This window comes from Ammospiza caudacuta, chromosome 17, assembly GCF_027887145.1.
Source record: "Ammospiza caudacuta isolate bAmmCau1 chromosome 17, bAmmCau1.pri, whole genome shotgun sequence".
Lineage (NCBI taxonomy): Eukaryota > Metazoa > Chordata > Aves > Passeriformes > Passerellidae > Ammospiza > Ammospiza caudacuta.
In genome coordinates this window covers 10,108,355-10,129,076 of record NC_080609.1, presented here as the reverse complement: position 1 = coordinate 10,129,076, position 20,722 = coordinate 10,108,355, and the positions used below count along the sequence as shown (strand labels likewise).

The window sequence follows — 20,722 nt, the reverse complement described above, 5'->3', positions numbered from 1 at the left end:
GAGACTGACAGCCAGAACTGCTGGAAGGGCTTCCTTTTCTTGTGTGACTGCTGGCTTTTCTTCATTGTTGAGAACAGCAAGAAATGTGAAGTTATTCACTTACTACAATTAGTTTAAAGCATATCCTATTATTACAGGAGTCACTTATATATATCTGAATTATATTCAGCTGAGTGTAATTGGTGAAGGCACCTCAGACACTTCAAGGTGAAATCTGATAGCTGAATTCAGTGTAGAAGAAAATCTGAGCACACTTAGCTCAGTTTAAAAGTAAATGTTTTTCTTTCCATAGCCAAGTAGATTGCAGACTGAGGTGGTTTTTCAAAGTTATTCTGGTTTGGCTGCAGGGAGTTGCAGTTTTCTGTAGGTTAATTTGCAGGATGGATTGAGCCAGGGTAAGGTAAATATTTGTAGCACAATACTTTCAGATGCTTTCAGTGGGATGCACCTCTGTCAAATGCCCAGGGGCTGTGGGTTTTTTGGTCCCATAATCTGCAGTTTTGCTGTAGAGGTGTGAGCTGGTTGTGTCAGCACAGAGTAGCTCTTCCCCTGGCATGAGCTGCTTTAATTATTCATAATACATACTGAGGTGTTAAAGGTCTGTCATGCTGTGCAAAAGTTACAGTGTACCCTGGAAAAATACTGAAGGATTATTCTTTTACAACCCTTTGCACATGAAAAGGGAAGAAACACACAAACTCTCATTAGAAGATTATTTGCTTTTTTTGTACATGCTGGACCTTTTATGGCCTCTGACAAGGATCCTGAGAGAGAAGGGGAATATTGGTAGTTTTAAAATGGATGGAGATAAATTGCTCAGTGACTGAACCTTTGTTTTTTGAAGGTGATTGACTTATGTGCAGTGAAATAAATGAGTCTGTTCATGTCTGAGTGTGTATGAGGTAGGGAATTGAATGGAATCTGATTTGGGTTCTGGTTTCAGCTTTACTTAAAACTGATGGCATGATCTTGAACAGCTCTGTTATTTGGCTGTCTTGATTTCCCCTCTGCCCATTGTCTTGCTCATAGCTTAAATAGACTTCTCAAAACAAGTACTGCTGCTGCTTGAATTAGTTCATTAATTTATTTACATTACAAAAGCACCTGAAGGCGCCCTGCTAAAATTATATTCTGTTTAGCTAACCGGACTTGAGTTTGTTCTTTGAAAATACAATAATCCTAACAAATCATTCCACCCACCTAATAAAGAAAGATGAAGCACATAATAGGAAACAATTGAAAACTTTTTAATGGGGCCAAGTGGAAAAACAATGAGAAGTAATCAGTAAGTAAGGTATTGTGTGGTTAGAGAAGGTAAAGGGAAGGGAGGGATTCAAGGATGATGCATTTGTGTCTGCTGAAAAAGCTACTTAAGGAATGTATTTTCCATAAGAAAAAGTAGTAAGGTGCTTAAGTCTTTCTCTGCCTCTCATTTTTCACATTATTATTTATTTTTTCTTAAGCTAGCATTGCACAATTGGCTGCACACAATGAAGCATCTGTTCCACTTTTTCTTGAGGCTACTTGTTGAACTTTGCACATGAACTGTGGTGTCATGCCCTGTGGGTGCCTGCAGAGTCAGGTGCTCTGCAAGAGTGCAGCAAGCAGGTTCCTTCTGCCCATCTTGAATGGAAAAATCTCCTGTGATGAGTAAGCTCTGGACTTGGAGTGACAGCACACCAGGTCAAGGCTCAGGTGGTGTAAAGAGACTTTTGCCTCCGTCCTGCTGATGGGGGGGTTCCTCTGGGAGGGGATTTGGTGATAGCTCTGATTCTTGGCCCTGAGACCTGGCCCAGCATGAGGGACTGTAAATATGGTGAAGTTGTTTCTGATTCTTTTTTTGTACCTGGCCTTCCCTTCTAAAGTAGTTAAATCTTTCCAGTGTGCCCTTTCTCAGAGAAGTCCACTTCTCATTTGAGAAAGTCTCCAGGCCTCCAGCAGAGCTGTTGCCTGCTTTGGTTCTCCCCTGGACTGCCAGGTGGCAGCTGGAACTCTGCATGGTTCCTTTTCAGGTGTCTGTACAACTAGCTTCTACTCTGTGCAGGCATGTTCTGTAGAGACAAATTTTACTCAGTTTGATCACATTTCTAAAGCTGTTTTGTTTCCAAAGCTCAGACTGACGTTAATCAGAAATAGTTTTGTTATCTTGTTTTGGAACAGATTGGTAAAGTTCTCATGTATCTGCCCACCAAACCATTACTGTCTGCAATTCATTGAAAGGTTCTTCAACTGCAGGAAGCCTCACAAACTAATAATTCAATTTAACTAATTGCAGCAAGACTTTCCTGCTTTTAGACTTCCTCTTGAGTAACTTTGCATAAAAGTATTTGTGGAGCAGATCAGGGTGACACAGGTGCTAGTGCAGCGCTGGCTGGGGCTGTGGTGAGCTGTGTTCTGGGCTCCTGAGAGCCCATCATGGGCTATTGTGCTGCACTCAGAGGGCTTCATTGCAGGTTCACACTTGAAATAAGCAGTTTCTGGAACATGCTGCCTTTGACTGAAGTTTGGTTTGTGCTGTAACACTTGGTGCTGTGCTGTAGAGCTCTGAACTGCACAGTGAAAGCTTCCACACAGAGCTGATCCTTTCAATTCCTGCCTGCTGAAGAGGGAAACAATGCCATTGATCCTTCACTGACTCACAGGGGAGCAAAGAAAGTTGCCTTTGGTGAGAGGGCTGCCTGCTCTTACCTCTGGGGAAGCTGCTGGGGGTGTGCAGGGCCTGCACTGACCCTCCTGCCCAGGGCTCAGGAGAGCCAAGTCCCAGGGGTTAGCACAGGTGTGAAAGGAGCCAGGTGAGCACAACAAAGGCCTCCATCATCCCACGGGCCCACACTGTTTACTCCCTCACCTCCCCAGGGGCTGCTGAGGGGTGCTAATGAGCAGTGCAGGCTGTTCATGAGTTACTGTGCAGTGATGGGGCTGCTCCACAGCAGCACAGGGAGAGGGCTGTTGGTGACACAGCCACACCTTGCAGCTCTGGCCCAGGGACTGAACCAAAATCTGTGCCAAAACTACCACCACCACTGTGCTGATGCTTCTCTCCCTGCTGCACTCACTGTACTCGATTTAGGATGAAGTCAGTGCACTGCTGTGCTGTGGCAGCCTTTAAATACAGCCTTGAAGAGCTTTACCTTTTAACTGCTAACCCATACTAACTTTTTGTTCCATAGCCCACGATTGTATTGTCAAAGTTTACACATTCTACTACATTAAAAATTTTGAAAAGGTTAAATGGACAACTCGCAAGAATTTAAATATAAAGAAAGGGGAAGAATTGTAGCTGGAGGTTCTAACATATTAAAATTTCTGGCTCCAGTCAGTGTGTGTGTGTGTGTGTGTGTATAGGTCAGCCAGCATGGAAATTACTTCAAACAATATGAAAAAGTTTGGCTTTTGCTGGGTAAGGCTGATCTCCATCAGATTCAGCTTCTTTTGAACTTGAAATTAGTGTTTGCTTCCAGTGCGTGCAGTAAGTCAACTGGAAATGTAGATTTGGTGGATCATGGGATCATAGATCTCTTCCAAAGAAATACAGATATGTTTGAAAAGTAGTTCATTGCAAAAAGTTGCCATGACAATGATTTTTCAAAATGTGAACTGTAAAATGTTTAAACAGGTTCCTGGGGAATGAGGTTGCACAGTGCCCTGTGTTCCTCCCTGGTGATTTATATAAGGAATTATTTAGATGCAGGAGGCCAAAAGAAATTAACACAGATGTGCCAGATGCTACATTTTCTTAAATTTTTGAAATTCATGGGATGCTGTGGTCAAATAGGAAGAAATTCAAGCTGGTACTTCCAGCCTGAGAGAGGCAGACACTCCTCTGCTCCCCTGCATGTTGAGCTGCCTGGTGGCTGTGCACCCACTGGAGTGTCTGCTGAAAGAGCTGTGAAGCCATGGAGGAGGGAAAAAGGGTGGTTGGTTGTGTGGAAAATGAGGTTTGGGAGCAGACTATATAAACCCAGTGTGAAGTAGACTTTTTGGTCTCCCATCTCAACAGTAAATGCCTAAAAATGATTCAGTGGAAATATATTTTTGCTCTGTGTGTGTATATGAGTGAAAGTACCACTCCAGAGTTTCCAGGCATTTTGAAATGTTTGAGGCTTTTAAGCTCTATCAACAGCTTTGGTCTGAACTAGGTTTTATGTGTCAGTCAAGTTTTCCTAATCCACATATAGGATTTAGGTTTGGGGAAAACTCACATGGAGATTGGCATGTGTGACAAGATGTTGTTTCATGGTTGTCTTTCTACATTCACCCTCCTCTTTGTGCTGAAGGAAGCTCTGAACAAGCTAATGTTTCTACTTGTTTTCTAAGAAGTAAATCTCCTGTAAAAGGTAAGTATGCAGCAAGGCAGCTTTTGATCACCTGTCTGCTCCCTAGATGTACTAAGAGCTGTAAAAACGAGATGTTTTAGTGTTTATGTTATTGTGGTAGAGCAGGGGAGCTTTGCCAGAGATTTCTTGTTTGTTGTGTTTTTCTACTGGATCAGATACAGAGGTGCTGACTGGGGGCTGCAGCTGCAGCTCTTGCTCCCCAAACCAGACATCCCTTTGTCTGTCCTCTTCAGAGCTTCCTCCTTACACAGCAGAGCTGGGAATTTAAGAGAAGTGAAGTGGAGCCAGCTCGACTGAACATGGGAAAACAAACATGGAAAAGAATGTGCTAGAGGATGAAAAAAGAGAATTACTCTCCAGACCCAAATTATGTTTTGCTAGGTAGCAGCTGTCTGGCATTCACAGATTAAACAGTGCTCAGCTAACATGCAGTGACAGTGATAGCATGTCCTCTGCTTTGCTTTGAGTGCATCAAATGAGGAATTAACTCTCCCATGCTGAAAGCCATGAAAGTATCTGGAAGTGTGTATTTACTGCAAACAAACATTTGAATTTGTCTGTTGTTTTCAGTACCTGTTCTATGGTTTATATGACAATGCAGAGTTAATGGTGTTAATGCTACTTTGTAAGTCAAAAAAGTGAAGTAGTTTTTCATAAAATGACTCTTTGAACAAGTGGAGTTTGGCTCTGAAGGGTTTTATTACATGCACAGTTGGTTCTCAGTGATTTGGTGCATTTCATGGTTTTCATAGCCTCTTCTAAAGGTAAAGATTTGTGTGGTCTTTTGTCTTCCAGCATTCTATGTGGAAGCCAGGGAGCCTGAAGGAAGCTGGGAAGCTAGTGGAATGATTCTCTGTGTAGCTGAAGCTATGTAAGTATGAGATGTTTGCTCACAAGATCACTTGTCCAGCACAATTGTCAGAGCAGCAATTGCTTCTGCCTCAGCAGTGGCAGTGATCCTCTCCTGCCTCCCCAGTGGGAAGCTCTGTATCTGTTCAGGGCTGCAAACAGGCAGGGCATCCATGATACTGTTCCCTACTCTCAGCTGTTTTTAAAGTCATGTGTCCCCAGCCATTAAAAGGTAGATGATGCATAGTAGAGTTCTGTAAAATTCTTAGACTATGCTCAAGTGTTTGTGAAAAGCTGAGGCTGGGTTGAGGCTTACTAATTCTCTAGTTATGTTGTCTTTGCCTGAGCTGGTGAAATGCTCCTTGGAAAGGGATTTAATGGTTGGCTGAGCTGTTTCCCCTTTTGTTATGAGATTTCCTAAATTTGTCTTTGAGGTCTTCTTAAATGTATGGAAAGCTTTTTCCTCTACTGTCTTGATACTTTTTGTGTTTTGAAACTCATTATAAATACCTTCTGATGCAACACTTTATTAAACAGCATAATGCTTGTTTTGCTTGTTATTCTCTGGACATATGCAATAATTTCCAGTACTACAATAACATCAGTCATTATAGAAAAATACTGGGTTACTTAAATATCTCCTTTGCATCTTCTGTCCTCCTGCCAGCTTCCCCCCACTCTTCATTACTGCTGTTTTCAATTGTGCCATGGTGTGCTTGTATGATTGAGAGTTATTACTGAGTCACTTTGTTTTGCTCCCTTCAAATTTTGGGTTATGTGTGATCTGGTCACTTGAAAATGGAGAAAAAATGCTGCAAATTCCTTACAGGACTTAGAAAAAAGTCCCACACAAAACCCCCACCAAATCAAAAAGCCCCCCAAGCATTAGCCAAGGCCTTTGTAATCTTCTCTAGGTTTTCATTTAGTGTGTGGGGCCATATGGCTCTGCACAGCCTTTGTTCTTAGAGGGTGACTTTGTTTTAGCTGGCTGTATTCAGCAGCACTCATCTCCCTGTGTTCCCAGCTGCTGACTCCTTTCTGGAAAGGTGCAGAGAAGGTCATTGTGGATCTCTGCTTTGAAAGAGGAGGATGCCCTCATGGGCATCTTGGTGATTCATATGTACTGGAGATTATTGCTCAATGCTTTTCTGAGTAATAGACTTCTTTGGGAGCACTGCATCCTGTAGCACTGAGCACATTCCAACCTTAGCCCTGAATCTTGATCCTTTTTAGTAGAATAGCAAAAGCAGTGGTCACTGCTGCCTTTTATGTCCTGCTTTTATGCTGTACAAGCCTCTTAGTGATTTTGCTCTTAGGAACTGATCCTTTTGGGAATTGATGCTTTGCTACCAATCCAGACTAACGTTTGGGTACACAATAATACTTGTAATTCCTGATCCAGCTGGGAAATCTCTGTGCAGGTCCTTGTGCTGTGTGACAGTCACTTTGCTCTGCAGCTGAACACACAGCTCTGTTCACCTTCCTGAGGTGCTCTCTCCCACTCCTTGAGCTCTGCCTTCCCTGCAGCTCCTGGTGCTGCAATCAGATCCTCTCTCCAGCCTTCCATAACAAAAGGGCCGGCGGCTTCTCCCACTTGTTTCTGTCTCCTTCCAAGGCTCTTGTTCCTTTCATGCCTTGAAACCTGAGTCACGTAGGAAGCGGAGGTGACTCGTTAGTGAAGTGGATCCAGCTCACAGGCAATTTACAGAGGGTAACTGATGGAGTGCCAGAAGACTTTTCTCTTACAAAACCAGATACATGCACAAGCTGCCAGCGGATGCAGTCTGGATTTTTTTTTTTCCAAGCTGGTTTTGCTATTTTTGGGGTAGAATGCTTCTAAGTATCTGGCACATGGCATCAAGTTTCTTGTAGAAGAAAAGTGAGGAATTGCAGCAACTGTACATCAGTATCTTCTGGTGTTTGTTCATAAGGAGTAGGATGGTGCTCTGAAAACTTCCTTGGTGGGGAGAAGGAAGGAAGAACTCTGTTACTGCAGGGAAGAGCAGTGCTCATGCAGTGGCTGTTCAGGAGCAGCATTCAGCTCTTTGTAAGGCAAGTAGGAGTACAGAAAATGTGTTTGTTAGAGGGGTACAATGTGAGGGAGGTGGATACCTTGCATCTAGGGGTTAATGCTACTGGGATTGCCTGCTTTTGGAAACTGCCAGTGAGACACCTCCTTACATACAGGTGTCTAATAATGCTGGCAGATCCTCCCTCTGTGAATTGTAGTGCTCTCTTTGTGACAGCAAATGACTTTAAAACCCATCAGTTTCATCACATTGGTGATGTCACTTTGCAAACCTGCAGATTAGATTGTTATCATCAATAATACAAGCTGTTGCTTAGGAAGCATGACAGCATGAGTCACTTTTATTAGGAAAATGATGGACACAGGATGTCAGTCTTGCAAACTGCCTTTAAAAAAATCAAATTGGGATTCCTCAAGTTAATTGGATTAATCTGTCAATTGCAATGTGTGTGATTTGACTACTTTAGAGGAAAGTACTGTTCACTAATAGGCAGCTGTTCCTTAACCTTCCCCCATAGGGAAGAGCTGTTCCAAATCACCAATAGCTAATAACTACTGTTACATCTTTGAGCAGAAAGTTTTCTATACTACCTAAATTCTAATGCTAGTCTGTAGGACTCAGGATTTTTTTATTCTGTTCTTTCAGCTGCATACTTCTCTCTAAAGAAAAATTTGTCCAGTGTGGTGCTAGCTGCCTCTGAGAAACTGATGGAAGAAAAGAATTAGTGTAGATTAAGCATTTGAATTTGGGTGAATTTAAAGATTGAGAGGGGGAAAGCTGGTATGTGGGAGTTAATCACTAAGCAGTTTTTACACTGCCTACTAATATCCTGTTTGTTTTGGTGTAATGAAATAATGACTGGTGTAGACTGGAGAGGACTGTAGATGTTGCTCAGGCACCTGGCAGCACAGAAATCAGTGCCAGGCTGTACTTCACAACTCACAGAGCTGTCAAGTACTAAGGACCAGTGAAATTGTTTTATGGATTATTTATATTGACATGCATATTTTTATACATCCTTTCAAATACAAATTATTGCAAATTTCTTGAATACAATAAATCAGACTTTACTTGCCTATAAAAATGATGCAGCAAAGTTAATCTTTAAAGCTTTGTGACGAAAGAATCTGTAATACCTTTGTTCCTTTGACTGCTTAAAAAATAGGTATTTACTAGTTTTGTGTGTGAGTTAAGGAAAGGGAAGCCAGGTAGTCAACATCAGCATCTTGGCTGCTGTAGTTCCACTGGCAAAATTTTTTACTCATGAAGCTGCACAAGTGCTGTTTTGTCAAAACAGGTATAATGGCTGAGAGATTTATTTTTGTAATCCTGATATCTGAGAATTCATCTATACTTGTTGCTGCTGTTGGTTTACAGCTTTAAAGAGGACTTCAGTCTCAGTAAAGCTTTGCCCAAGAAAAAAATACAGTAAAACTGACATGACATCTATTGTATTTTTTTAATTTTTTAATTTTTATCTCTCTTCTTTCTTGTTCTAATTCTAAACTGGAAGCTGTACACAAAGTCTCAGCAAACCCAATTTTTATGTTTGAAGCTTTTGCCTCACTGACAGCAGAGGTGAAATGCAAATTAGTGGGTAAAGGAGGACTGTGATAAGCAATTGATTTCTTGGAGCTGACATTTCTGAGAAACAGACTGTCCTTGGTGTGGCTGCTTGCTGATAGGGCAGTGTCAGTGTTAGCTTGGTTTTAACAAGGAAAATTGGAGAACCCTTTTCTCTGGGCAAAATATCTTTTCCAAATACGCAGGGCTTTGTGATTTATAAAAAGAGAGTATGGTGAAACCATTTTGGCATTTTAATTTTTGTTTTAAAAAAACCCCTCTGAACTGGAATTACTACTTCTTATCTGCATGTGTGTCTGTCTGAAGAAGTTTCATTAAGAAGGCCCCCTCCCCTGTCGGTCTCCTTACCTGAAGGGAGGAGCCCACTTGAAACAATGAACCATTTCTGAATACCCTCTTGCATAAGAAGTGTTGCCTCCTTTCTGCAGGCACACTCTGTGTATGTTTTAAGTACAAAACCTAGATTTGTACAAAACCAAACTCTGTTTAAAAACAAACACACAACTTTCACTCTCTCTCCTCCTTCCTAAAACCAGCCAACAGCCAGCCCCCTCCTCCTCTCTCCCTGAGAAGTCCCTTTTGCTGATTTGCTGGAGGTACAGTCTAGATCCAGTCCTTAGGTCTCTGCCAGGTTGTCCCATCAGTGTCCCTGTCCTCCTTTCCCTGCTTTGTTTCAGTGTTTTATATTCTATATATAAAATGTGGGTACACTTTTAAAAACCATTTCCTTTAAAGTATTTCTGGGTTGGAGTAGTCTGTTGTGACGAAGCCTGTACATGAATCAACCTCTTTGTAACCTATGCTGCAGTAAGAATTTTAGGAATTTCCTTTATTAGGACCCGTTAGTATAGTGTAGCCACTGAGTGAGCTGCATTGATTTCTAGGTAAAACAGCTGAAATTGCCTGAAATTTATGGCGTATTCCAGCCTTGTGTACACTGCTCCTTTTCAGTATGCAAAGCTTAAATATCCTGAAGTTGGCTGCTTCATGGCAAGTATTATCCCACATTTAATACTTCAGCTGTTCTTTACAGAGAGGCAGCAGTTTGACTGTGGAACTGTTTTGCAGGTTAGCTGAGTGCTGCTGATGGCATGGTGAGATGTGTTGAAGAGCAGCTGCGAGGGTGTCCGAGGGCAGGGGGACCGTGCTAGGAGCTGGGCTTGCACCACCATGGGCCAGTGTGTCACCAAGTGCAAGAACCCTTCTTCTACCCTTGGCAGCAAAAATGGGGAGAGAGACTCTGGCAGCAAATCCCACAGCAAGAGAAGTGCAGTCCACAAAGACGACCACGGCTCAGCCTGCGGGAAGGCTTCAGGAGACATCCTTGTGAATGGGACAAAGAAAACAGATGCTGCTGTAGAGTCCAGTCAGCCTCCAACGTTTTCTGGAGATGCAAAGAAAGACTCTGTTTGCAGTGCAGAGGAATCTTCTCTTCAGAGGATTGGGGAGTTGTTCAGGAGGTATAAGGACGAGCGGGAAGATGCCATACTGGAAGAAGGAATGGAACGATTTTGCAATGACCTCTGTGTTGATCCCACTGAATTTAAAGTACTAGTTTTGGCTTGGAAATTCCAGGCTGCCACCATGTGCAAATTTACAAGGTTAGTTCTTGTAGAACTTGTAATTATTTTCATATGTTAAAGTATATCCTGTCAGCAGTATGTTGGAGAGACAGCCTCATTAGCTTCATTTACTTATTTCTTCTAACACTTGCATTTTGATCAAATTAATTCCTACCACTGCAGAAGGTAAGCTTTGTATTGTCTTCTTTCCCCTTCCCATCACACTGGATTTTAGAAAATGTGGTTTTGGCCATTATGCTGCTAGTGATGAACAGTGTAGTGAGATTCTGTAGACATTAATTTATTCTTGATTTACCAGAAGCAATTTATTGTATCCAACATGATCTTGGTGAGATTGGACACTGGAATTAATTTTTCCTTTAAAGTAATGTGAGATTCTTTAGTAATTGCTACTGACTGTTAACAGTCTGTGGAAGAATGACAGAATTGTTCCTGTCCAAGCAGTGTAACACTTAATGTCTTTTTCCAAGAGTAATCTTGTTAAAGCATAGAGAGGGAAGGAAATGTGAGGGTTTTGACACTTGTAGCTGTTTCATACTAGCTGACAAATGATTGCTGTTTGAAGTACTGTGTGCCCTTCTGGACAAGGGCCTCAGTCAGCAGAATGACAGCATGTGTGATGCCACAGGACACAATGGAATGGCTACAACTCCCCCCACTAAGCAACAGGCAAACCCAAACTGCAGCAGAGTCCCCCAGCTTGATTAGCAATGTCCAGGTAAGAACAAGGGAACAGTGCCTACAAGGACTGGCAGGGAGAGAAGGAATTTTTTATTTTGCCCTATGTAGATTGGTTTGAGTAATGCTGCTTATTTTTCTTGAGCTTATTGCTTTGGTGTTCAGAGCCTTGACCTAAGCCTCTGCTGTGCACTGGACAGCATCTTCAGAGTCTTTGTGGCTGAGGGTGTGTGTCAAAGGGATGAGTTACTCTGGAATGCAAATGTGGATTTGCTGGAGCCTGATGACCCAGGTATTTGCTAAGATGGTAAAGGAATTGTAAGTAGTGTCTGTGATTCTCCACAGCTACCATGAATATTATTAACATGGTTTTAATTTCCTCAGAGAGGACAAATCTAGTTGTGAGAGGTTATATTTGTTGAAGGGCGTGTTCCATGGAACAGGTGCTGATGGAATCTTGCATCAGTGAAAGCATCATGGTCTGTTCTGAGTGCTGCTCCATCTCCTCTTCCCTCCAGCCCATCCTGTGTCAGTCTGCTGGCTCTCCTGGCTGGATGTTACACCTGGTTGTTACACCTGGTTGTAACAAGCATCAGAGAAACTGGAGCTAAACCTGTCCCACTTGGCTTCAAGCAGTGTCCATGCATTGTGCTGTAGCCCCTGTGATGCTGTGCTCCCTCCCCTGCTCTCAGCAGATGCCTTGCTGACTGACACCAGTGGCTCCCCATTGGTTTTGCAGGCTGAAAGAACAACCAAAAAACACGGCAAAAGTAGAAGTGAACTGCTCTGTCCCTTGCAAACAGCTCACCCAGAGCATGGGCATTTAGACATCAGCAGTACTGAATCAAGCCGGGGTAAATGTGTTAGTTTCAAACATGTAGAATTTCTTCTGTGGCAAATTAGACTCACTCTTTAACATGAAAGGCATTCCAGGCTGTGCAAGTGTCCAGAATAGCCAGAGAGCAGAATCTTTGAAATGTTTGCAGTACCCCAGCAGACCTGGGGGTTGTGTGTGGTTCCGCAGGCCTTAAGGAATGCCTTGGAACTGGCTGTCTTTCCAGTGGCTCCTGTTGCCAAAATCTGTGTGCCACTGGGGCTGAGGGTACACCTTGTCTGGGGCTGAGGGTACACCTTGTCTTGTCCAGGTGCTCCTTTTAGATTTGGTGTAGCTGGATGGAGACAGGATTTGTTCGTGAGGTCGGTGGGAAGGGCCCTCCCTGATTTCTCTTCTCTTGCTTGACAGGAAGGAGTTTTTTGAAGGCTGCAAAGCAATAAATGCAGACAGCATTGATGGCATTTGTGCAAGGTTCCCCAGCCTCCTAAACGAAGCCAAGCAGGAGGATAAATTCAAGGATCTCTATCGTTTCACCTTCCAGTTTGGCCTGGACTCTGAAGAAGGACAGAGGTCGCTACATCGGGAAATAGCCATTGCCCTTTGGAAATTAGTCTTCACCCAAAACAAGCCCCCTATTTTGGACCAGTGGTTACACTTCCTAATCAAGAACCCCTCAGGAATCAAGGGAATCTCCCGGGACACGTGGAACATGTTTCTAAATTTTACTCAGGTGATTGGACCGGACCTTAGCAACTACAGCGAGGACGAGGCCTGGCCGAGCCTCTTTGACACCTTTGTGGAGTGGGAAATGGAGCGCAGGAAAAAGGAGGAGGAAACCAAAAGTGTTCTGTCCTCGGACACAGAGGGGCCGTGTGCGGACGGACAGACCTAGCAGCAGGGACAAAAGCAGCTCCTTGCCCTTCACACAATGTAAACTCTGGATGTTTCTGGAAATTACCGAGGCTCCAGATTTTTCTACTTTACACCTTTTTCTGCCTTGTCTTTGAAAGGGCTCTAAAATGCTGTATCATGTTTTAGGCACTTTCTTAATTTTGGTTATTCCTTTTACTCTTGCCCTGAAATATTTGACCCTGGCTGCAAGTTAAGCATTTTTTTTATTTTATTTTATTTTTAAGACTTCAGATTAGTATAAGTAAGTCTGATACTTCTTGCACAATGTAGATCTTTTTAGTTAGGTTAAATTAACATTGCTAAATTATACAGTGCCAGATTAAGTTTTTTCATACTACATCTGTCAGGGCAGGTCTGTACTGTGTGTAGTGCTGTTTACATTGTTGAAATTTTAGGCTGTAATAATTTTAAGGTTTTATACCGAGATGAACAGCAGTGTTAACTATAAATGCATTAATCCTGGGTAATAAGGCTCTAAAAACCAACATAAGCAACAGCTTTTTGTAATATGGCTAATTCCCATTTTGAGCTAACTCCTAGTGAATGAGTCCAGATCATTCCTTTTTTTGGACTTTCAAACTAAATGTTGGGATTGTTTTATAAAATTACTGTACCTGTCAGTCAACTGAGTGATAGATGACGATTTATATCTAAATCTCTTTACACATTCACATGATAAAAGAGCAGTACTACCTCAGTTTTATTGAAAGTGGACTTGTTGATGGACTTCCATTTTCTCTGAAAGTTGTATTTTTGTGGTTACATGAGAATATTTTTACTTGACTAAAAGAACCAAAGGTTCTGCTTCTTAAGTTTGCTAAACATTGAGAGAAGCAACACACAAATCCTAAGTCTTCAAGGAAAACTGTGGTATAATTCTGCTTTAATTTGTTTGATTTATACCTAAAGTATTACCTTACTTGTCTGGCAAGCACAGTACTTCTATGTAAGGAACTATCTTTTGCATTAATATTGACAAACCAATTTTTTAAAGCATATGTTTAATTGCTAAATTGCAGTTAATACTCCACACTTTCTGGAGCAACAATATTGGCATCTGATGACAAAGTGAATTCTTAATGTGTTCTTAATGACAGCAGTGTAGATGAGTCATTTTTAGACTGATTTGATAATATTTGGATAGGAGTCAATTTATTATTTTACAATGCCTGTATTGGGACTATTTGCCTGTTGAAATTGTTGTGACTTAAAGGGAGTTTTATTAACACTGGTTGAAACTTTTTTGGTTATTGATGCTACCTTTTTTAATTTTAGTATGTCAACTTTTTTACACCTTTTGGTAAAAGGTTTGATTGCCAAGGCTTTCTGTATAGCCAAGTGCTGGCTTAATGAATTTGATACACTTCTGTTACACACCTTTTATTTTCAGAGCTGCATTTCAGGATCATAAACCAACTTCAACTGAAACAAAACAAAAGCCTAGACAGTCATCCATAGCATCTAATGGCTTTTGTGATGTAAGGGTTTTAAAACTAAAGGGAAACAGGTTTTAAGTGGTGAGCTTGTCACAGGTCCAGGGTGTTGTGCTTTGCGCATCTGTTGTGCCCCACAGGGGTTAGCAGAGAGAGGAGCAGGATCTACCCAAATTCTGGGTCTGGCTTTGCTGGCATGCAGCCCTGCAATGGCTTGGCTTGGAGGTCATAAATCACTAACAAAATGTGGGTAATGCAAACTGTTTAAAAACAAACCCACAAGCCACAGATAGCATCTCTTTCATCTAATAAAAGGAGAGTTTGGTCCATGCTGCTCTTGCTGGGAGACAAGCTGTGGAAAACAAATGTGGCTGTTTTAGATGCAGCTGAATCTGCCCCTTTGCAGGAGAGCCCTGAAGTCGCTGTTTTATGGGTAAATACACCCAAAACTTTGTCCTTGCTTCTCTGACTTTCTGTGGCACAAAAGTGTTTGGCAGCAAAACCTTAATCTGATTTGGTGAGCAAAGCAGCCAAAGCACTCGTGCTGGAATCGTTGAATTTATGGTGAGACACTTGCTGGTGCTGTTATTTTTAAAAGACTAAAATAAATTCCCCAACAGAGGCTGCTTTGTTAGGAAAAGTTCCAAATGGAGACTGATTTGATAGTAAATGAAGACTCTGTTTCTAAGTTTGATGCTCTTCATTCATTCAGCTATTAAATGCTTTGTTCGTCACTTAATTTTTTTTCCCCCAAAGGAAATTTAAAATGTCCAGAGTGCGAAGAGTAACTGTTCAAATGGGTAGCTCACCAGATGGCAGCTTCTGATTTACACCCCAGCATGCAGCAGCCCCAGAGGATGAGGCTCTTTAAGGAAGGTGTTTATCTTGTGGTTGGAATGTGGACAGCAGTGAGGAAATCAATCTGTAGCACACCAGGCTCAGCCATTTTAAGGTATCCGAGGTAACACAGCTGCTTTTTAAAGGCAGAGGTGAACACACAGGAAGGGAAAATCTGGTTTCCTGTTGGGGAAAGGACATACCATTGCCCACGAGTTCAGTGTGGGGGACAGCCCTGCTCCTGTTCTGCTGCTTCCAGCCAGGCAGGAGCAGCTCCACCCACTGGGCAGGGAACTTGCAAAAATAGCCAAATGATCTATCTAGGGAAGTATCACTTATCTTTAGCCTAACTTTAGTCCTTTAATTACCATTTACAGAATGCAAACCAGACTTGTGTCAGTTTAAACTCCTGAAGCAGGAGCTGGAGGTGCAGCTCTTGGGCAGTGCTGGCAGAGAGTGGGGCTGCCAGACCTTCTCTTGGATTGCCTGGTGATTTTGTGATCCCAAATGGACTCTGTAATGCTGAGCTGAGGGAATGGGGTTTGTGTGTGTCTCTGAGAAGTCTTTAATAATATTGGAGCCTCTGAAAATATGCTTGTTTAATGGTTAAACTGTGAATATCTGTGGAACAGGCCAAATACATTCATTCTTCATTTTTATATAATTTAATTCTTCATTGTGTAGGGCACAGGACTGTAAGTGAGCAGTGATGCTGATGAAATCCTTGAAACCATTGCAACTGTTTAGTTTTTTTTTTTTAAATAGATTATGCATTAGGAAACTTTATGCATGTAGTGAATCTGCTGCAACTTGGGATAAATAACTATAGATAACTATAGAGATAGTTGGAGTAATATACTGGAAAACTGGTCTGGTATCCACAATCTGTGGCATTTGACTGCCTTCTCTTATATGCAAAGAAATGAAACTCCTGTAAACTTTAGCCCCTAGTAATAAAACACTGACCACCTACACCACATTATAGCTTGCAACACCTGTAAAATTTGGCTTCCAGATCAACTGGAGGCTTAATTGTGCTAATTTTCACTTGTGTGGGTGCATTTCTGAGGTCAAAGACTATCTATTGATTCAAGTAAGGGTTTGAACGATCCTGGCCATAAAACATTCCTGAGGCAATGACTTGGAATTGAACACCAAATTGTGGGTTTATTTGCTGCCTGTGCTATTCTACGTGGAGAATTACAGCTTCTTAGTACTGTGCAGTCCTGGTGAAAGGAGCACAGGAGGGGGAGCACAGGTCTGGCAGGTGGCACAGACACAGCTGGGGCTGAGAGCTTCCCCCAGGCTGGCCCAGCAGGATCAGCTCTGAACCAGGACAGTTCAGAGCATGGAACGAGCTCAGGCTGCTCTGCTGGGGCTGAGTGGCTCAGGCTGGTGCAGAGGGTGCAGCCCCTGCTCCTGTCGGCAGTGCTGGGGCAGCAGCAGCTCTGCTGGGTGACTTTATTTCATTATTTCAGTCTGTGTGTCCATCAGAGCCTGGAGAAGCCATGGATCCAGGACTAGCCTGTCACCCATGGTTCCCAGGTCTGTGCGCTGACCAGTGACCTTAGACTTTGTGTGACACTGTCAGCATGAGCCTTGTCTCCATAAAAAGCCCAACAAAGTTAAAGAAACACCATGTAGTTAATAGGCACCTCAGTTGTGGTACAGTTTGTTGGCTGAGGTTACATCATTCCCATTCTTTGGTAAATAATAGTCATTGTGAGTTTCTGGCTCTTGCAGCCTTGCATTCTGCAGTGTGATGCTTTTCTAGAAGGTCCTCAGTAAATTGGGCACCCAGTTCTTCCCTTGAGCCCACTCTGCTCAAAGTCTGTGCATGTGAATTTAGCCTTTCATATTAAAAAGGAAGATGCTTAACCTGAAACTCAAAATTCTTCAGGGCAGTGCTTCAATATGGAGAAAAACACATTTTTTCAAATAAGTATTAAAGCAAAGCGACTGCTTAAATTTTGTTGTGTGCAAACAAACCCACCAGTGTTAACATTTTCTCTCTGGTCTATTGAAGATTGAACCTTTGGTTTTATAGTGTGAACTGAAGTGAAATCCATGAGACTGTAAGACAGAAAGAAGGCTGTAACTCCTTCACCATGAAGTACGTAGGTATCTCTACCTCTTGTTCTTAGACTTGAATAGTTTAAGGCTACCATCCTTTCGTCCCGGGATTTTATGCCTGGATGAGTAATCTGTTTTTTTTAATTCACCCAAGTTAAGTATTATTTCTTTGCCATAGCTTTTGGTGTCCTGTGTTTAACCTGTATGCAAAGGACCCTTTGGAAGGGGGCCGGGTCAAGCTGCAAACCAGAGTTGGTCCTCCCGGGTGCTACTTTTGGAGTGCAATAGAGCAGCTGAGCAGAGCTCCGTGCCTGTGGCTCAGGGCTTCTGTCACCACACGTCCCCTTCCCTGGTCAGGCTGCCTGCACTGACAGTGAATTGAAGATGGAGCAGCTGCTCCCCAAGAGGGAGCCATCAGCCTTTTCATTTGCCCTTGAAAAGCTTTAGGAACCCACCTGATGCAGTGCCATGAGTGTATTTTTCTTTTAATCAAAAATACTGTGTTTTGTTCCATGTTGGACTGGACTTGTAACCACCCAGCAAAGATGGGAGCTGCAAAAGTGCAAAGGCCACACGCATCCTTTTTGTCCCTGAGGTCAGAATCCTGCTCAGGATAAAACCCTTGTTCTTGAGTGAAGCTGGAGTGTTCTCAAGAGAACTGGAGATGCCAGAGTGGCTTTGGTGCTCAGCTGTGTTCATTGATGCATTGGGGGTGTTCTTCTGCATGCAACACATCTGTGCCCTTCCTGTCCTCCCCCAGAGCAAACTGCAGCACAGGTCCTGCCACAGCAAATCCCACATCCTGCAATGCTGTGGCAGCTGCTGCTGCAGGATCCCTCCAGTGCTGCTTTGGGGTGTGACCTCTTGCACTATCAGGAGGGGAATCTATTTCAAGAGAACAGGGGGACTATGTGAGACAGCAGGTAAAAAGAGCATGTGTGTTCTTGTCCTAACAGCTTGCCTTAAATCACTGACATTGCAGCAGTTCCTTGCTACTATTGCAATCCTCAGTCTCTGAAAATCCAACAGGTTCTGTAGGTAATACTGTTTTTTGTTTGATTTTTAATAAGTTTCTATCTTTGCATAATTGCACTCTTCAGATAAGCCCTTTTTGGATAATGTGTCATTTCACACACAGGAAAAAAGTCCATCTCCAGTGTTTGTGCTGTAAAGTGTTTCTTTTTATGCCCTGTAAATTATATCTGGACTAAAGGTTGCCTACTGTTGAAACAGTGTGTTTACTTGAATGTTGCCATTTTATGCAGTTACAGCTGCTGACTCTTGCTCTTCTCTGGGCCTGTGAGAGTGGAGATTGTGTGACCAGAGCTGGCAAACCTGCACAGAGGATCAGTGGAGCTGCAGGCTGGCTGCTGCTCCCAAGAGTGTTACAGTTAAAGGACTTCACAGATCAGTGCTCCGTATGTGGAAGTTGTGACTTCTTTAGTCATGCTAAACTGAGTTATTTGAAAATACACTTGTGTAAGTTTGCAATAGTCTTTTAAAAGGAGATGGGCTGGCAGGAGGGTTGGAGGGCCTCGTGCTGTAAGTTGTTGAGTAACTCAAGTTCCAGGAGCCATGGATGGCACTGGCAGGGCTCTGTCCTGAGCCAGCACTGCTGGGGTTTGCACTGCCTGGTCTTGAGGGCATGAAGCAACCACAAGGCCTTGATGGGCTCTGTGGAGAAGGGTCAGCCTGGGAGCACTGGTTGGTGCAGCCTTGTTGTTTCTTGTGCATCTTGAGGCCCCAGTTGAGCCTCAAGTCCCTCTCTGTGGAAGGAATGTGTGTTGGTAGTGTTTGCTCCCAGAGAGGTAACTCAGTGTGACTGGGGAAGTACCAGGGCTTTGTGTGCTGTGTGTGAGCTCAGCTCCCTGCTGGGCCTCTGGGCTGCTCAGCAATCCAGCCAGGGTGGGCAGGGTCACATCTGCTGCTCTTTGTGCCCAGGGGAGTTTTGCCTTTTCAGACTTAGCCAGGAGATCACCCTGTATGAGCCAGTTTTCTCACTCTGGGAAATGATGAATGTGTTGCATGTCACAGCAGCCCCGTGGTTCCTCTTTGGGACAGCAGTATGAGAAGTGCTGTGTAAATGTAATGCTTGAAAACAGCTGGAGTAAATTCTGTTTCATGTAGGATCTTTATTTCTAGGGGATGCAGCCATATTTGAAACCCGATCTAGAGGAAAATTGGGAGAATTCCAGGGCAATGCATCTGCTGAATCCCAGTGTACTGAATTGGTTTGTAGTTTTACAGTTACCTTTCTTACGTGAAATTTTCTCACCGTTGGTGTCTGGAACAGAATGGAAACAGCATCTTATGGAATGTGCAATCTAAGGCACAATGCAAATAGGGTGTGATAAGAAGGTTGTCTTTACTTGATAGCAATCCTGAGTGCAATGTTTTTGTTGTGTCCCTTTTGGAAGAAGAGCATTAAGTACAGTCTGAGGTTTTTCTTTTCTTACAAGCAAAGCATTGGTTTGTCCATTACTGACTTCTTGTGAAATTTGTGCCAGATGTATATTAAATATTTTGGTGCTTTTTCTAATCCAAGCTGCCATTCATTTACCTGTGAGATTATTGTACTTCTGTATATTTAAATGACCAACCCCTTAAAGAAAAAAACAACAAAAAAAAATCCTTTAGTCACAATGTATCCTGACTACTGTAGCCTGTAAATGTTCCAAAGCTTCTGGGTTTCCTGTATTCCAGTAAAGTCAGAGGGGAGGGGAACAGCTACAGAAATCTCACCCACTGGGAGGGAACTCGCAGGCTGTTCTGTGTTACTGAACAAACCAGTAACATTTGTGGTGTTTACATAACGACACATTGGTGTTCACTTTTTTGTGCTCAAGCTTTGTACAAAATGTCTTATTTAAAGCTGAAGTCCTTTTTACATTTTTCAATTAAAAAGGGACAAATTACTTATTTTTTCATGCCTATGAGTAGGACTCTCGCTAGTTTTATTTGTCATGTCAGTTTCTCCAGCAGGATCCTGGATGCTCACTAAGTCCTGGCAGAGAGGTGACCACAAAATTTTCAAGTGTGTGGAAGGAAAACTGGCTGGTTTTTTCTCAACTTTGCAGTGAAAGTGTTTGCAACAAGGAGGTGCTGGATGTGAACAGCTTGAACAGGAGTGAATCCTCAGAGAGGGATGAGTGCTGGGGTCAGTCTGCCTGAGCTCCTGGTCTCTGCTGGACTGGCTCAGCAGCAGGGGCTGCCTGTGCTGCTGAAGGCACTGGCTCCCCTTCACACTCTGTGGCAGCACTGATGTTATTGTTTATGCCAGCTTGCACTAGCTGCAGCCAAAGGAATGCCAGGCTCACCTGAAGTGGCCACAGTACCTTAGTGTGAGGAAAAAATTGGCTGCATTCATTGTGCTGAATAATAGATATAATTTTCAGGTGCGTTTAAATTTAGTTATTAATGACACTGACATGAGCATCTCCTGCCTGCTCACTGCTGGTTCTGGGCTTTCTCCTGCTTTTCTGTATTTGTGCCTCCTCCTCCACACAGCAACTCCCAACTTCCAAATCCCAAGATAAGGAGAGAGCCCAGCCCAGCCCAGTGAACTTAGGGC

At 42.9% G+C, this 20,722-nt stretch overlaps 1 protein-coding gene across 1 annotated transcript; it reads left to right on the top strand.

Annotated features, from left to right (window-relative positions):
* The first annotated feature begins 5,012 nt into the window (after positions 1–5,012).
* On the top strand, positions 5,013–19,945 carry DCUN1D3 (defective in cullin neddylation 1 domain containing 3). Its single transcript, XM_058816226.1, has 3 exons — positions 5,013–5,208; positions 9,869–10,401; positions 12,305–19,945. Exons 2-3 carry the CDS (start codon positions 9,971–9,973, stop codon positions 12,786–12,788), a joined length of 915 nt encoding a protein of 304 aa, XP_058672209.1. The 5' UTR covers positions 5,013–5,208; positions 9,869–9,970; the 3' UTR covers positions 12,789–19,945.
* The last annotated feature ends 777 nt before the right edge of the window (positions 19,946–20,722 follow it).